This window comes from Balaenoptera ricei, chromosome 6, assembly GCF_028023285.1.
Source record: "Balaenoptera ricei isolate mBalRic1 chromosome 6, mBalRic1.hap2, whole genome shotgun sequence".
NCBI classification, from domain to species: Eukaryota; Metazoa; Chordata; class Mammalia; order Artiodactyla; family Balaenopteridae; genus Balaenoptera; species Balaenoptera ricei.
In genome coordinates this window covers 15,486,351-15,503,582 of record NC_082644.1, presented here as the reverse complement: position 1 = coordinate 15,503,582, position 17,232 = coordinate 15,486,351, and the positions used below count along the sequence as shown (strand labels likewise).

Sequence of the window (17,232 nt, the reverse complement as noted above, 5' to 3'; positions counted from 1 at the left end):
AGCAGAAAGTATGTGGGCCGGGAGTGGTGGCATTTGGCCCTGGTTCCTTTCCATGCAGAGTGGAAGGCCGCCAGTGGCAGGATTATGTTTGCCTGCCTGCATCCTGGATCCTTTACAGCCCCCATTCAGGCCACAGGACCCGTGCCACCAAGACACATGGATGGGGGTGAGCAAGAAAGGGCCTGAGGTCTACACTGGCCCGTGGGCCAGCTCCCTCCTCTGTCCTCCCACCTCGGGAGGCCAGGCTGGAATTCCAGCATGTAAGGAACACGTGACGCCCAGAAGGAAAGTTACCGCGGTGGCACCAGCCCTGCGGGCTTCACGGGGCAAGCAGGCTAGGCTGACTTTATTAAATTCACAGATCCTCCACCCGCCCCTGCCCTCCTCCACTTCCCCCGACCCCTGACCTCTCTCCCCGCCCCCGCCCGGCCCCCGTAGAGCATCAGTGCAGCCTCACTAAGGGGAGATATGGAGCGTGAACCCAGAGGGAGGAAGGCCTGGGGGCGGGGGGCGCTCAGCAGACCCTTGTCTTGATACAGGTCAGCATCCCCTCAGCAGAAGTATGACAGGTGGGCAAGCCCGGTGGGCTCTCGGATGTGGGAAATGAGGCTCAAAGAAGAGAAAGCGCTAGAACTGATGTCCCTGTCCTTGCTCTCCCACTGACTCACTGCATGTGCGTGCGTGTGTACGAGCGTGTGTGTCTGAGTGTCACGGGTATGTCTGTGTGTGTGTGTCTCTGCACGTGTCTGTGCGCCTGTCTACGTGTCCCTGTGGGAGTGCACTGCTCGTGTGTGTCCGCGTGCAGGATGCTGTGCCAGTGACAGGCCTGTGTGTCTGTGCGCTGTGTGGAGTGTATGTCTGTGCACCTATGTGGCAGAGGAGGATGCAGAGAGTTTTCCTCCAAAGCCCTGGGAGAGCAGTCAGGCAAGCTTCCCATCTGTCATTCCTTCTCCTCTTCTCCCTCCACAGAACCAATTCCTTCCCATCCTCTTGGGCTCAGATCCACCTCATTCATTCATTCATTCCAGAAAATACGGTCTCTCACCTCCATGGGCCCTGCCAGCCTCCTCCTTACACCCCAATCCTGGGGCCCTCTGCTCTAGAATCATAACGACTATGAGGGCTCTCATTTATCAAATATGAGCCAATTACACGTCAGGCTCTGCACTCAGAACTTTACTTTCACTCCCTTCCTCAATTCCCATGACAACCGGTGAGAGGGCCAATGGTGTGCCCGTGCTACAGGTGAAAAACGAGAAAACTTGGTGAGGTTTTGCACCTTCTCCAAGCTCACACAGCCAATAAGTAGATAAACAAGGATGAAAACCAAATTCTGACTCCAAGCCTGTGCCCCAGGCTCGTAACCCCGGGCCTCTGAACGGTCCACACCCTCCCACCCTCGCCCCATCCCTTGCCCGGTATTGAGTTGCCCCACAAGGGGCAGGGCCTGGGGCCCAGCCTTCTGGGGGGGGTCCCTTCGGGCTCTGCCCATTCGAAGTCCATATGTGAAGTCCACCCTGCGACCCGCCCGGAGGAGCCGTGAGTCAGGCCAGGGTGTACGTGAGGGGAGAGAGCCACCTCCCAGCTGCCCCTGGACTCAGGCCAGGGGGCGGCAGGGAAACCCTCGTTGGCACGCATTCAGGGCTTGCTGCTGGCTCAGGAGCTCACTGGGACTGCTCAGAGACCTCTGTGTAGGAAAACACACACGTACACACAGAACGGCCCTCCTGACCTCACTGCTGTGGGATCCCTTCCACAACCACAAGGGTTAGGACTTTTTTTCCCCCAGAAGTTCAACTTCAAAAGAGAAGTGAAGATTTGAAACCCTAAAACACATACACATTCTTCTTTTCTAACAAAAGTCTCTCTACACTTGTGGGGTTTACATTAAGCCCAATAGCCCAGAAGCCAGCGATGCACCTGGCACTTTTTAAAATTCAAAGGGAAGTCTGAATGCTGGTCCTCTTGCCTCCCTCCAAGGAATTCACAGAACCTTCTTGACTTGTCCTACTCAAAACTCATCATATCCCCCGGGAGTGATTATCACCGGCTTCCAAGGGGGAAAATAAAGGTGCCTTGAGGCCATGCCCTGCCCTCCCTTAACTAGTGGGTTGGTGGAAAGAAGGGCTAGTGAAGAAGCACCAGGGCTGGTCTCCCAGTCTTGTGCTTGAATGGCATTTCACATTTGCCGCATCTGTGAATGACCTGCAAATTCCACAATGTGACAGCCTGGGGCTGTCGCCAATGAGGAAAAATCACCAGTTTTGAAAGTCTCGTTGGAGATTGCATCAGGGAAAGATACAGGGGGAGGCAAGGCAAGCAAGCCTCTGAGAGTGCACTTCACAGTTTCTCTGAAAGTCGGCACTAAGCTCATGGCCTCCCCGGGGAGGGCACATTTGCAAGGGCCAGATCTTAGCCCAACTATCCCCCTTCCTTCCCTCTAGAAGTCGTAATTTAGTTACATAATTAACTACATAATTTATCAGCCCAGGCCTTCCCACCTGAGAAGTCATCCTTGGAGTGGTGTCGGGTGGGGGCACCGTGATGGAGATATACTAGTCTGCCATCATCCCAACTAGACACGTGGCTGGTTAGCACTGCACGATTGCTGCTCACTTAGCAAGCTCCTTCCCTCTACAGCTAACAGGTTCCTGCATCTTGCTCTCAAAGCCCTTAGCTTTCTTTATTTGGCTGTTTTTAAAAACTGGCCTTCCCGATAGAGATCCGTTTTCCCAGGTGCCATCTTGGCACCTTCCTCAGCACCTCAAACCAAACGCACCCAGGATGCCCTCAGTCTTTCCTTCTTGCAAGTTGGAAGGTGACGCCCTTCCAGCTTGCAGCCCTCAAGCCTCGCATGCCTCCTGCTCCCTCTCTCTTCCTCACTCTTATGGCCCATTCTGCCCCAGAATTGCTTTTCCTACCCTTCAGTCACCTTCTCATTCCCACTTCTATTGTCCAGGCAGGTATGTAGTGGAAGTAAGAGAACAGCATCACAATTCTGTCATTTCACGGGACCCTGTATCTCTCCCCGGTCCGGATGAATGGCTGACCCAGTCCATCTCACACATGGCTGGCATATCCATCCAACTGACCGCTGTGCCTTCGTGGGTTTGGCTCAAAACCTTCCCGTGGCTCCCCCAGGTCTTATGCTCCTAGTCAAGAGCCTTCCTGATAGGACCCACCTCATCCCCTCCTTGCCCTTTTTCCAGTCTCAAGATGCCAGGCTGACATCACTTTTTTAACCCCAGCATCAAGCTGCTCCCTGCAATCCTTTTTTCCTTCCTCTCTACCGGTCAGAATTCTCCTGACCTTCAGGAACAACCTTGTTCATTCAATCGTTTGAAAAATACCTGTTGAGGGCTATGACGTCCTAGGACGTCCCTCCCCCAGATATCTCATCCACATAGATACGACTTCTTTATTCCTCTAGCATTTGCTTTCTGGGTCCCTCAATTCATTCTTGGCTTATACTGACTATCTTGTACTATCTATCTTTTCATTTTGCCTCCTCATCGGACTGTGAGTCTCTCAAGGACAGAACTGTGCTTTATTCATTCTTGCATTCCCCACGGCAACGAGTGCCAGACACGAGACATCGTGGGTCCTCACATATTCTTGGAACAAACTAATAATCATTTTAAAAAATCCAGTTACAGGAATTCAGCTTAACTAGAAATGTTGGGCTCTCCAGCCAAAAATGTAATAAAGACTCCCTTTATTCTTGGTTTAATGCAAAATAAACAGAGAGGCTTGCTTTTTTTCACAGCATAAGCACTACTTGTGTGACTTACCGATGGACAAGATTGCACTTTATCCATGCGATCTCTTGTCATCTGAGCTATTTAACACCCTCCCCTTTCCCCTTGAAATCTGAGGCTAATAAATAAACTGAATTAAAAGCTGTTCTGACCCTCAGCACACATTTAGATGGTTTAGCTACGTGGGTATCATCTGTAAACAGTACAAGACATGTTGTACTGGAAGAAGCTGGCTACACTGTAATTATCCCCTTTTGATGATCAAATCAGAAATTCACAGCCTAAGAAACTGCTGGGAATATTCTCTGGCCGGTGATTCCTACTGGGCTACACAGACGAAAGGGAAGTGGGAAGGCAGTGCGGCGATCCCTGTTGCTCAGCTCTACGTGATGGAGACCAGTCTGGGCGGAGGGGGTCGGGGTGGGAGTGGTTTGAGAACTGAGGTCATGCTGAGGCACCAGAGGAAAAAGCCGGCAGTCAGTCTGGGCCCTCCTCCTATAAACCAAGAGCTTTGCAACGCTGCTGGAGAATCAAACGCTCTGTGTTTCATTTTCCAACCTGAAAGCAGTGGGGTGGGTAACAGAGGCTGCTTCTTTGGAGAACAGTCAAGACCTGCGGTCTGCAGGAAGCTGGCAGGACACCTGCCCCAGCAACCAGTCCCTCTGGCCCAGCAGGGGTGCTGAGGCCACAAACCAGGCAAGTCCGTGGGCCTGGCCAAACGGTCCACCACGCTCCCAGGTAGGGCACCTGACCTGATGCTTCTCCTCCCAGCAACCATCACCATGGTGACAAAGTAATGACTTGGGAAATCGTCTTTCTCCACTACGGGACAGCAAATTTCGGGAGGGCAAGACTGTCCTTTCATTTCATCGATCCCTTGATTCCCAGTGCCCAGCATAGAGTCTGGTGCCCGATTAAAATGTAGTGGATGAACGAACGAACAGACACAGCATCCAGTTGCCTTAGCAACAGCCTCATGGGGATGGGGCCGGGGGGAGTCGTTGTCGCTGACCCCTCCAGCATGGCTGAGGTGACTCGAATGAACCACCTGGGCCCTTTGCCACCACCTTCACCCCAGTCACATCAGGAGCCCCACCCTACAGAACAGATCTGCCCAACCAGGGCAGAGAGAGGCTTTCTCCAGCCCAGCTCAAGCCCCTACTTCCTCCATAGAGCCTCCTTCCCACTGATCTCTCCCCACGAACCTCTCCCTTTCCAAACTGCCACAGAATTTACTATCCAATCCACACTGTTCAACGTTGGAGTACATACTGCCATTTATTTATTTCTTCTATAACAAATTATAAGGCTACTTATTTGTTGATTTCATCTAATGAGTGAGTATAACATTACTTATTTCTTCCAACTCACAAACAATTATAATATTTATAATTTTCAGAGGGTTGTGTGTACAGCACCTCGGCCAGGGATAGGGTTCCCAGATCTGCCAGGATGTGCACAATTTCAAATATTCTGTTCTGTTAGCTGCGTAAATGCCCTTTTGCTTTTCAGATGCTGTGACCTATTTTTCGTTGGGAAAACAGGTCACCCTAGAACTACTTCTCTTGTTCCCCTTAGGGTTGGTGGCTGGTGAACCCAGACCACATAGAGGCTCTCAATAAATAGAATCATGGAATGTTAGCACCGGACAGGATCTAATACCTCTTCTTGCCCAAGCTCTCTGTAGGCTGGGAGAGAAAACCCAGGAGAGCTACATGCGATGGCCCAGCTTGACAGTTCGGCAAGTCTGGGGACTGAGATGCTGTGGGCTCCCATTGTGGCCCTTTACTCCCTTGCTGAAGGGTCCGACACAAACTGCCCACTTGCTACCATCTCTCCTCCTGCCACAGAGGGAAGCCGGCCAGCTACCCTGTGGCCTTCGGGGCAAGCAGGGCTATATTTAGCTTGGAGGGACCACCGCCTTCCGAACTCCACAGAGATGAAAACAGGCCCCCTTTCTTTAAACCACCCAGTGTAACACACTGAACATCCTCTTGGGGGGTGTGGTTGTCGAAACTCCTGGCCGGGAAGTGTTAGGACCTTTCTAGAGTTAATTACTCCCTTTCAGGCTCCATGCCTCCACCCCTAAGAGCCCCCCCAGATGCTGGGGCGATAAGGCTGCTGCTGAGGGGAAAACCTTGAAGCATTTGGCAGCTAACTGTGGCTAATAAAAACCTGGACTTCTGGAATTTAAAAAATTCACAGCAGCCTCCATCCCTGTGGTTAAGAGGAGAAGAAAGAGCTTTTTCAGGTCTCAGCGCCCCTCCAGAAGGAGGTGAGAGAGCAGAGGGGAGGGGTACCGGATTCTCCCCACCGTTGGAAGTGAATACCCTTCTCCTGGCTCCACCCTCATCTTCCCTCTCCTGGTCTCTCCAGACTGCCTGGGCTGCCTGCTGTCACAAAGGAGAAATTGGGGCTCCGGGGCCCCTCGGGGGATAGGCCACCCCTAAATCTCACAGCCGGGGGATTTCCAATCAAGTCTGGGAACCTAACTGCTTTTGCAAAAGAGCCTTTAAAAAAATGGGTAGAGTAGAAGGTGACGGGAGAAGGTGAAGAAAGGAAAAGACCCATATGTTCCCTGACCTGACAGTACACGGCCTCAGCCACGAGCCTTTCTATGAGCACATGACTTAGCAATGTGCAAAAGAGCCAGTGCAGAGAGGGCTGTTCACAGGGGCATCTGGATTTGTAATCTCTCCTTATCTAATGCTTTTTCCAACTTGTCCACCGCCACAGACAGGAAACAAAGTCTCTTGATTTAAGAGCCTCTGAACTCCTGGGAGGTTTGGTTGGAGCTCTGTTTTCTAGGTTTAAAAAAGATCTATTCACTTGAAACTAACAATATTTTACATTTTATTATTTGCTCCTGTTTCCCTCTTTTGAAGAAGGTTTTGAGAATTGGCCCAAGACTCATTTTCCTGCGGAAAATGCTGTTCTACAGTGAGGTGTCCAGAGACCCAAGAAGGGTCAGTCCCTCTGGACATACAGCTGCAAGTCTCAGGCTCCGAGGGGACCAGAACTCAGGGGTCCCGCCTTCCACTCTGGGGTCTAAAACTTAGACCACAGAAAAGGGGAGAAAGGAGACCCTGCTCGGTTAATTTTCTGGATGAAATGAACCCAGGTTGGTGAATCAGCGGTAAGGCGAATCTCTTGTAACACTTTATAGTCTGCAAAGCACTTTTCCAGAAATCGTCTGATTTTCCCCCTTACAGAATGAGTGTGTGCCGTGCCATTCTGATGGAGAAACCACTGCCACTCTGGATTACAGACTTCATAGCTGGAAGGGATTGAATTCAACCCACTCATCTTAAAGAAAAGAGTGGACTCCCTCTGTGCTCTGGCCAACGGGGAGCTCAGGGGCCAAACCTGTGAACTCTTCTTTGGTGGGGTCATTCATCTGAAGAAGAGGCACTTTTTCCCTCCTCTAGAAGGGAATTTATGAAGTGTCAAGGGGCCCCCGAGGATGCCCCAAGCAGATGTAGGAGTCCACAGAAGCACAGTTACCTCATCCAGTGAAATTCCATCATTCAGGCCCCAGGGTTTAGTGACTCATGCCTCTGGCATCCCAGAGTGGGATGAACTTGGTCTAGACGGATGCAGTTTTCTTCCACTCTCTGCTTGGGGAATTCCAGTGTGCTCCGGAGAAGGCACAAGCCTGTGAGGGTCATCTATAATGGTCTGTGATCTGTTCCCAGTCTCCAGGCGTCAACGAGGGTGGATATTATAGAACCCGGCTTCACCTTTTCAAAATAAGGGTGAGAAGAGATGGGGTGTCTCTTCATGACCTTCATTAGCCTAATTGTTTATATCTGGGGTCACAAGACACAGAGAAGGTATTAACTGACACTTCACTCTTGGCTGCTTTTGAATTTATGGGCCCCCAACCAGGGGAAGTTGAGAGGAGTGGGGCTTGAATTTTCACTTTGATGTGGAAGAGTGCGGGTGAAAAGTGTCTTCTTTCAAGGCCAAAGTCATGACGGGCCAGAGACGCGGTAGAGAGAGATCCCGAGCACACACACTAGCTGGCATCCCTTCTGTGTGTGTGTGTGTGTGTGTGTGTGTGTGTGTAAGATGCATGACCCCAATTCACACAATGGTGGGCACTGCCAATAGTCAGCTAGTGTGCACCCCCTGTGTGGGCTGGGTGCGTTTTCATAGATGCAGAGAAACAAGGGATCTTAGAACTATGGTAATCACCTCGTCCTGTGTCCTTCCCATGTTGGGATCTGGCTGTGATATTCCTGGCAGGAGGTCATCCAGTTCCTGCTTGAGCTACTCCAGTGACGAGGAGCTCACCTCTAACAGGTAAGCCCCATCCCCTGTGTTATAGAGTCTTCGGACTGTGTTGAAATGTGTAGCCCCATCACTCAACCTTAAAGAGTTTTCACACGGAGCTGAAATCTACATCCCAATCCCTCCCCATCCATCTTAGTTCTGGAAGTTAGCATTAATCACACTCTTCTCCATGGCAGCACTTCAATAGTTGAAGAGAACGGACATGTCTCCCCCCACCCCCATATCTCTTTTCTTGACACAGTATCTTCATTTCTTCATATGATGTGGCTTCCAGACCTGTCTCCACTCAGCTTGTCCCTCCTCTGGGAGACACAGTTAAGAGATGACCCCAGAACTGCACTTAGTTCTTGGTCCAAAAAGCAAGGAGTTTAGGGAAATAAGTCTTCCCCCAGTGTATCAGTTTACATTCACTTTTCTAGCAGCCATACCATACCTTTGGCTTATACTGAGCTTTTAGGCAACCAGTTCCCTTCAGGGATCTTTTAAATATAATCAGTGTTTTCAGTCACTTTCCCTGGCTTTTACTCTTTAGCTATTCCCCGCTCCTGCCCCCCACCCCCCCATGAACCTTGATATAGGACCTTATATTCATCCCTAACATGTACCAGTTTGGGTCTATTATTTCAACCTCCTGAGGTTTTTCTGAATCTCACTCCATGATGTTTTATCCCAGCAATCCCTCCTAGTTTTGTGTCTCCTATAAATATTATCAGTATACATTTTAATCTCCACGCAAATTTCTGATACATGGTGGAAAGGCAGAGCGGAGCCCTGGGCTACACCAGTAGAGACCATCCACTGTGTTCACGCGAATTAATCAGCAGTTCTGGGTATCATGAGTCACGACTCCCCCCCTAGCTGCATGTCCACCAAACCTACATGTCTTCCTGTGGTCCACACACATCTAACAGGGGACATTTCTCTAGCCAAGACGAGTGATTCCATGACTTAAGCTACTGACACGGCTATTACACGAGGTATTTCGGAGAAACTTCTCACATCCCACAAATATTCCTGGTAGGTGGTCTGGGTGGTTCCCTACGCATCGGGCCAACCCTGCCCGTACGCATGCGCTTGAGCCACAAAGTCCTGGATGGAAGAATCTTCTGGCAACTCTCCGAGGTTCTCATCAGACACCCTGAGATCTAGGCCTGTTGATGACCTACTTTTAGCAGATACCAAAGGGCAGAGATTACAGGGCACTACTCATCAATTGAAAAATTTCCACAGCATCCCTGGCTAGACAGGAAAGCTTCTAGTCTGGTCCATGGTAACCAGTCTGATTCGTATGACAGCAAGAGGGAGGCCTTCTAGGAAAATACAAAGCTTAGAGGCTGCGGAAGTTATCCAGCCCTTTAAACCAGACTCCCCTCAGCTAGCCCTCTCTGGGCTACTGTAATCTCATTTAGGACCTAGGCTCCTTGCCTTGGAATGATCTTCCAACTTTCCCCGAGGCATGCATCTTGTCTTCTTGGGTTATAAGGGTTAGAGGACAAGGGTCATGTTTACTTTCCCCAGTGGTGTCCCAGACCATGATGTGTGTACAGCAGGCCTCCAACAAATGTCCAGAATAAAGGTAGATACTAAGCTTTCCTATCACAGAATCTCAGCCCTTCCAGAATAAGAAAGTTCTCGCCAACATATTTTTTTCCAGTCATTTTTCTGCCTATTCCACCCAATTAAGGTTCTGCTTTCTCTATGACCCATCTTATTTCCCCTTTAAATGCTAAGCAGTAGAACTGGCCCATAGAGCTATTCCATAAATATTTCTCTGTTGAGGTGCCCTTCACAGAGTCCTTTGCCAGAACCTTTTTTTTTTTTTTTTCTAGTGACAGATGAACCTTTTCATTTTCCCAATCCAAAACCCACAAACATTTTGGCCCACCTTCCTTTGATTCAAGCTATCAGTGACTTTCTGATGCCCAGAAGCCTGGATCTTTGCTTGACAATCCATGTGGATTATCCTGAGGTTGTAGGATGAGCAAAAGCCCATTAACAATGACACACATTTGGCCCTGAATCAAGGCCAGCAGTTTGCTGAAGCTGTTGGTTTCAAGCAGGAGCCTAAAGAAGTGTCTTTCTATGGTCTGTTGGCCGTTTCAGAACTTTGGAAATGTAATGGTCAATTCATTAGAGAGAAACATCTCAGTCATTGGTGATAGATATGGGCTAATATTTATTTGTAGTTGATTAATACTGGGATTCCAAAATTTAGAGATCCCTGATTTAACTTGTTCAGTAGAATTATAATACTGTTAGATCCAATTACTACTAAAAAATTTCTGTGGACCCCCCCCCGCCAAAAAAAAAACTCAAAGATGTCACACATATGTTCATTAGGCAGGGCAATACTATGAAGGAATGATTTGCTTCTACGCATTTCTCATCACTGTTTAGTTTGATATTCTATCCTAGGATGTTCTTCACCCAAGTAGAGAATGATCTTTGGTTTTGATTTCTGGGAAGAAGAAAATTTGGGAATTGGAGATATTGTTCCCATTAGACACCCAGCATTATTTTTATTGGATACGATGGTGAATTAGATGTAAGCCCTGCCCTTTGGAGCTTCCAACATTGGAAAGATGAGATACCTATGAGTGGGTGCTAATTATTTCATATGAGGTTATAAAGAGTGGCGATGGAAGGTGTGAAACTGGACTGGATAAGGCTACCCTCCAAATTATAAGCTTCATGGTAAAGCAAAGTTGTCATCAGGAACTGGAAGACTAAATAAAGTACATCAACTCTGTAACCATCTCTTGTAGTTATCCCAAATAAAATAGCAGCATTTGAAGAGTGTCAACTAGAGGTGGTCTCATGCTGCCAGCTGAGAGAAGGCTGGGAATCCTTTTCCACACTATCATGCAGGCTTGGATCAGTTCCCAGCATACTCAGTGTGCTCTTGGAGCATATGAGAAAGACTGGGACAGAGTGAGTCATGGGAGGAAAATGTAAAGACCACAGTCTGGGGAGAACTTCCTCTGGAGCCCAAATAGGGCAATTTCAAGAGTCACCTCTCCTCAGCATTAGTCCTGAGGTCAGCTGGAGGCTAAAGAACAGTGAAGGCTCCTTGGCCTGGATTCATGGCAGATCCAACATCCCCTTGGGGCTTGGAGTCCCCTTGAGGAGGGAGTCTTGGTTGCCTCATCTCCCTGTCCTAAGCCCCACATATGCTGCACACAAGAGGAGTGCATTATATGTTTGTTCATTTTGTTCTCTGGCTGGAGAACTTGTTGAAAAGATCAATCTGAAATTTAGCCATAAATGTACGAGGGTCACAAGTCCTTTTGCCATTCCCAAATGCTGACTTGGGTCAGGCTGGCAACATCAGAATCATCTGAGAGAGCTTAAAAAAAATAACCTGGTCCCAGAGTGGGAGACTCTCATTCAGGAGGTCTGGGACGAGGTGCCAGTGCATTTTAAAAGTGATTCTGGAGACTTCTCTGGTGGCGTAGTGGTTAAGAATCTGCCTGCAAATGCAGGGGACACAGGTTTGTTCCCTAGTCCAGGAAGATCCCACATGCTGCAGAGCAACTAAGCCCGTGTGCCACAAGTACTGAGCCTGCGCCCTAGAGCCCACGAGCCACAAGTACTGAAGCCTGCGCGCCTAGAGCCCGTGCTCTGCAACAAGTGAAGCCACTGCAATGAGAAGTCTGCGCACCGCAACAAAGAGTAGCCCCTACTCACTGCAACTAGAGAAAAGCCCGCATACAGCAACGAAGACCCAACACGGCCATAAATAAATAAATAAAAATAAATAAATAAATAAATAATTAATTAATTAAAAAAAAATAAAAGTGATTCTGATCCCCAGCTAGATCTGGGACAACTGTCCTATGGCAGCCAGTCCCCAGGATGAACCCAAATGACCACTACCTTCTGTAGTCACACCTCTGGGTAATCTCCTCCCACAATGGATACTGTTTGTCTGAGTGACCAATAGAATACAGCAGAAATGATGGCCCATCACTTCCGAGATGAGGTTATGAAAGATGCAGCTTCCATGTTTTGCTCCCTCTCTCTTTCTCTTTTGAATCACTCACTCTAGAGAAAGACAACTGCCATGTCTTAAGGACACTCAAGCAGCCTATTGGGAGGTTGTGTGGAGAGGACCAGAGGCCTCCAGCTGACAGCCAGAAGGAAGCAAAAACCTGCCGACAACCACAGGAGTCAACTTGGGAGAGGAGTCCCCAGCTCCAGTTGACAGCATGACTGCAACCTCATAAGATGTTCTGAGCAGAGTGAACTGGCTGACCACTCCTGGATTCCTGACCCTCAGAAGCTATTCAAGATAATCCATGTTTGTTGCAAAATATGAGGGGAGTGGGATAATTTGTTACACTGCCGCTGCTAGCTGATACACCTTCCTAGTCCAAAGGGCAAGCTCCTGTACATAGCACAGGCCTTTCTAGCTTCATTTCATACTATTTCCACATTCATAGTTTACAGTCTTGAGTGGTACCGACCTGCTCATCCCCAGTTCACACCTCCGTGCCTTTGTGTCTTTGTCCAAGTCGTTCTCTGTGTCTGGAATGCCCTTTCCCCACTGATAGCAGCCTCTTCTCCAGAAATCCTTCCTCAACTGCCCTGGCACCAAATGAAATTGGTTTAGGTCCCCCCACCTGCCACAAAAGTGATCACACACACTTCTCGGAATCATAGGTGAGAAGTGAGATACATGGAAGAAGGAAAACATTCACATGAAGGAGTCATCAAGAGCACATGAACTTGTCAGAAGAGAAAGATAAGTACCACATGATATCACTTATATGTGGAATCTAAAATATGACACAAATGAACCTACCTACGAAACAGAAACAGACTCACAGACTTGTGGTTGCCAAGGGAGAGGGAGGGTGAGGGAGGGATGGAGTGGGAGTTTGGGATTAGCAGATGCAGACTGTTACATATGGGATGGATAAGCAACAAGGTCCTACTGTATAGCACAGGGAACTATATTCAATATCCTGTGATAAACCATATGGAAAAGAATATACAAAAGAATGTATATATGTATAACTGAATCACTTTGCTGTACAGCAGGAATTAATACAACACTGTAAATCAACTACACTTCAATTAAAAAAAAAAAAGAGCACATGACTTGCCTCTATGTTGTTGATCAGCGAATTATCAAACTTGAACCCAGGAATTCTTTTGTCACTGCACACCACACCCACATCTTCCGTGTGCTTGCAGTCAGTGACACCCCAGCCATTGGAGGAGCAGGCTGCGAGGGTCCCCTCATTGCCGGTGCAGTAGACGTTGTCCAACCAGATGGGCCCTAAGGAAGCAGAGAAGAGAGAAGCCAAGCTCCATGTCAGAGTAGGTTTGAGTCTTTGGGGGCACCAAGGGCGTACACAGAAAGAGAGTTTTTCCCTAATTTTGGCAGCTGTGTGTGGTCATCAATTGGTCAGTGTGCTGAGATATTGCATACAGTTCTAGACCATCTGGATTCCCTTGCCAGAGGGATGTGATTTAGGGATGTGGCAGATGGAACACGATTAGAGTAGAAATCAGATTTAAGCCCGGAAGGCACGTGGTATAATGGGAAGAACAGGGACTTTGGATACTAAGCTGTTTGATACGAATTCTGGCTCAGCCACTTAGCTGTATGACCCTGATCAAAGCTCCCTTTTCTCATCGGTAAAATGGGGGATAATAATGACACTCGAATGACAGGGGCGTGTGCAGATTAGAGATAATACATGACATGTGCCTAATTTATCATTGGTCCATAGTTACTCAAAAAATGGTAACGATGATGATGATGGTGATGATTTTACTTATGTTGACTATGGCACACGCTCAGAGAAGGCAACTCATCGTGCAAGGCCACCTTCCTGAACCCAGAACCCTGGTCCTTTCAGCGCTCCTTCCACTTCCTGATGTCTCCCATCCACTGATTCAGAGATGGCCCAGCTAGGCTAACCCACAGAGCCTCCTCCTCACGTTTCAGAAGTCAGGTGAAGGCAGGGCTGGTTTCTAGCTGGGCAATCTGCCTGGGAGGCCACGGGACTCTGCTCACCTCCTGTGCATTTACCTGATTTGCAGTAAGTGGGGAATTCTGAGTGCAAAGTGCTAGAGGGTTAACCACAATGAGACACGATCTCACACCCATTAGGATGGCTACTATCAAAACAGAAACAACAACAGAAAATAGTAAGTGTTGGCAAGGATGTGGAGAAATTGGAACCCTTGTGCACTGTTGGCAGGAATGTAACACTGAAACCACAGACCACGTCTCAGGGCTCGGTGGAGCTCAGGTTCTTTATGTCTTGGCACAGAAGGAATTCAGCAAGAGGCAAAGTGATAGGTAAGAGGTGGATTTAATAATATAGGACGCTTGTGAGACATACAAGCAGGTAGGCAAGGCAGCGCTGCCCCAAGAGCTGGGTGAACTACATTTTTATAATCAAAGGAAAAGTGGGGAGGGGTAGAAGACCACCTTCTTCCTCATTCTCGAGTAGACATTAGGCTTCCATCATCAGCTCCTCCTCCCCATCGGGGGGTTGGGGGGAGTTTTTTGTCCCTCTGTGGCCCAACCAGGACTGTCATGGCGCTATGGAAATTAGCAAAAAAGGTGGCAATCTATGCTAAAATAAGGTAAATCATCTCAGGTTTCAGTATAATGAGGGTCTTCTACTTTGGAATGTCATCTTTCTCCTGTATTTTTGTTTTTAGTTGAGTGCAGAGGAACATGTCCTAGGAATCGTTAACTTACTGACCTCAATGGCAGGATACAGGTGTCATTTTCCTACCATTGTTTTATTGTCTTGAGGCCTGTCTCATGCTTCTATTGCGTGGTTTTATTGCTAAGCGAGCCTGCTTTCTTGAGTGATCATTAACTTACAGGGGTCTCCCAAAGTTCTCTCTCTGTCCATGATCTCTTAGCGGGATTTTTAAACTATTGGATTATCTTACTCTATCCCTATCAAAATGGTGCAGCCCCTGTAGAACACAGTAGGGTGGTTCCTCAAAAAATTAAAAATAGAATTACCATATGACCCAGCAATTCCCACTTCTGGGTATATATCCAAAAGAATTGAAAGCAGGGTCTCAAAGAGATATCAGTACACCCATATGCATTACAGCATCATTCACAATAGCCAAAATGTAGAAGCAACCTAGGTGTCCATTGACTAATTGTGGTCTATACATACACTGGAATATTATTCAGCCTTAAATAGGAATGGCATTCTGACACATGCTACAACACGGATGAAACTTGAGTTCACTATGCTAAGTGAAATAGTCCCGAAAAGGCAAATACTGTATGAATCCACATATATAAAGTACTGAGAGTAGTCAAAATCATAGAGACGGAGAGTAGAATGATGTTTACCAGGGGCTGGGGGAGGGGGAGTTGGGGAGCGGTTATTTAATGGGTATAGAGTTTTAGATCTGCAAGATGGAAACGTGTTCTGGAGATGGGTTGCCCAACAGTGTGAATGTACTTAACATTACTGAACTCTACACTGAAAAATGGTTAAGATGGCACACTTTATGTTACGTGTATTTTACCACAATTAAAAATTTTTTTAAATGTTAAGTGCTAGAGGGTTTTCAAGTAGTGAGTTTTATTAGTATTACTACACAATGAAAGGAAACAAAGTCAAAGCTCTCCTTTTCCTCAGGACTCCAGGAGGACTCTAGTACTGCGGTCCCCAACCTTCTTGGCAACAGGGACTGGTTTCGTGGAAGACAATTTTTCCGGGGGGGGGGGATGGTTCAGGCGGTAATGCAAGTGATGGGGAGCACACGTAGCAGCGGATGAAGCTTCACTCGCGCACCTGCCGCTCACCTCCTGCTGTGTGGCCCGGTTCCTAAGAGGCCATGGACCAGTACCAGTGCATGGCCTGGGGGTTGGGGACCCCTGCTCTATAGTATAATGGAGTCAGAAAACCTAGGTTCAAATTCTGTCTGCCTCAGGCTTGGGCACCACGTGACTGGGTCAACTACTTCACCAAGCCCATTCTCAAGTGAAAATAATGATACCAACAAATAGGTCGCCATGGAGATTCAATGAGATAACATATGTGCCTAGTATGTGCTCACCTTCCCTTTCTCCTTCCTCCTTCCAGTAAGTCAGAAAAACAATGAATTCTGTCGTTTCCATGATGCAAGGAAAAAGCAGATAAAAACACTCCCATTGTAAAGATGAGAAAAACCAAGGAGAATCTGAGGTTCTTCAAGGTCAGAGGGGACCCGGGGCCAGTCTCCTGACTTCGAGGCCCCACTGAGACATGTCTGCTGCAACAGATGGCTGCTCAGGGCTCAAAGGAGAGCATCTCAGACGCACTGAGGGGAACAAAGGGCTTATTGAAAACATCTGGGCTGAGGTTTTCCAACTGGTTTCTCAGTTTGGCCTCGTTTCCAAGCCATCAAGCTCCACTGAAACATATGCTCCCTAATCGATTGCTGTTTCAACAACAAACCAATGTTTGTCTTGCTAAGTACTAGCAACGGAAAAGACCCTTCACGTTTGAAGCGGGGCCTCTTCTTTGGAACATTCTGTAGCAAAGCTGCTGAATGGACAGAGATGGTGAAAAGAAACAGAGCCCTATTTCCATCTGCAGTGAGAGAAACCACCCTGGCTAAGGAGATGGCAAACAGGACAGCACACAGCTAAAAGCAGCAGGGAGAGCTGCAAAACAGATGCCCCAGGGCCTGCTTTGCTTTCTGACAAGGAAGATTTGAAATTAGCACCCTGGAGCGCTAATGGGAACTATTCTCCCAAAGAAGTGCTTTCTTAAGAAGCTTCAATTCACCCCCAATAATTCTACCCTCTAGGCATTCCCACCAGTTACTTTCTTAGATAGTGGAAATGTAAATTTCTACTTAGCCCCAGATGCAGGCATGATACACTAACTTGGCCCGATTTTGTGACATTTTTTTTTTCCTGTATGCTTAATGCCTAACAACTAGATGGTTCTGATTCCAAAGCAACCAGCTCTTATTCTGCTGTTGGAATGCAGGGTGGTTCTGGACACAGTTCAGTACATGCCGTTTCAGAGCTGCTAGGAAAGTTGCACTAGGGACACAGATGGGGCTCAAACTTTGGATGCAATATGCCAATCCGAAGCAAAACTTCATTTTTACTCTTTCCACTCATTTAGTCCAAGAAATGCTTCCCCTGATGAAAGGAGAAGAGATGTACAAACAAGTTAACAGGCCA

At 47.9% G+C, this 17,232-nt stretch overlaps 1 protein-coding gene and 1 non-coding gene across 2 annotated transcripts in view; one reads left to right on the top strand and one right to left on the bottom strand.

Moving 5' to 3' along the window:
* Positions 1-17,232, bottom strand: part of LOXL2 (lysyl oxidase like 2) — a 104,575-nt gene that overhangs the window by 53,905 nt on the left and 33,438 nt on the right. Inside the window, exon 3 of the mRNA XM_059926872.1 lies at positions 13,163-13,338. Coding sequence (XP_059782855.1) covers positions 13,163-13,338 — 176 coding nt within the window. The remainder of the gene's footprint in view (positions 1-13,162; positions 13,339-17,232) is intronic.
* LOC132368284 (small nucleolar RNA SNORA2/SNORA34 family) lies at positions 10,064-10,200 on the top strand. The gene has a single exon (XR_009504024.1). It is a non-coding gene; the product is annotated as a small nucleolar RNA SNORA2/SNORA34 family (small nucleolar RNA).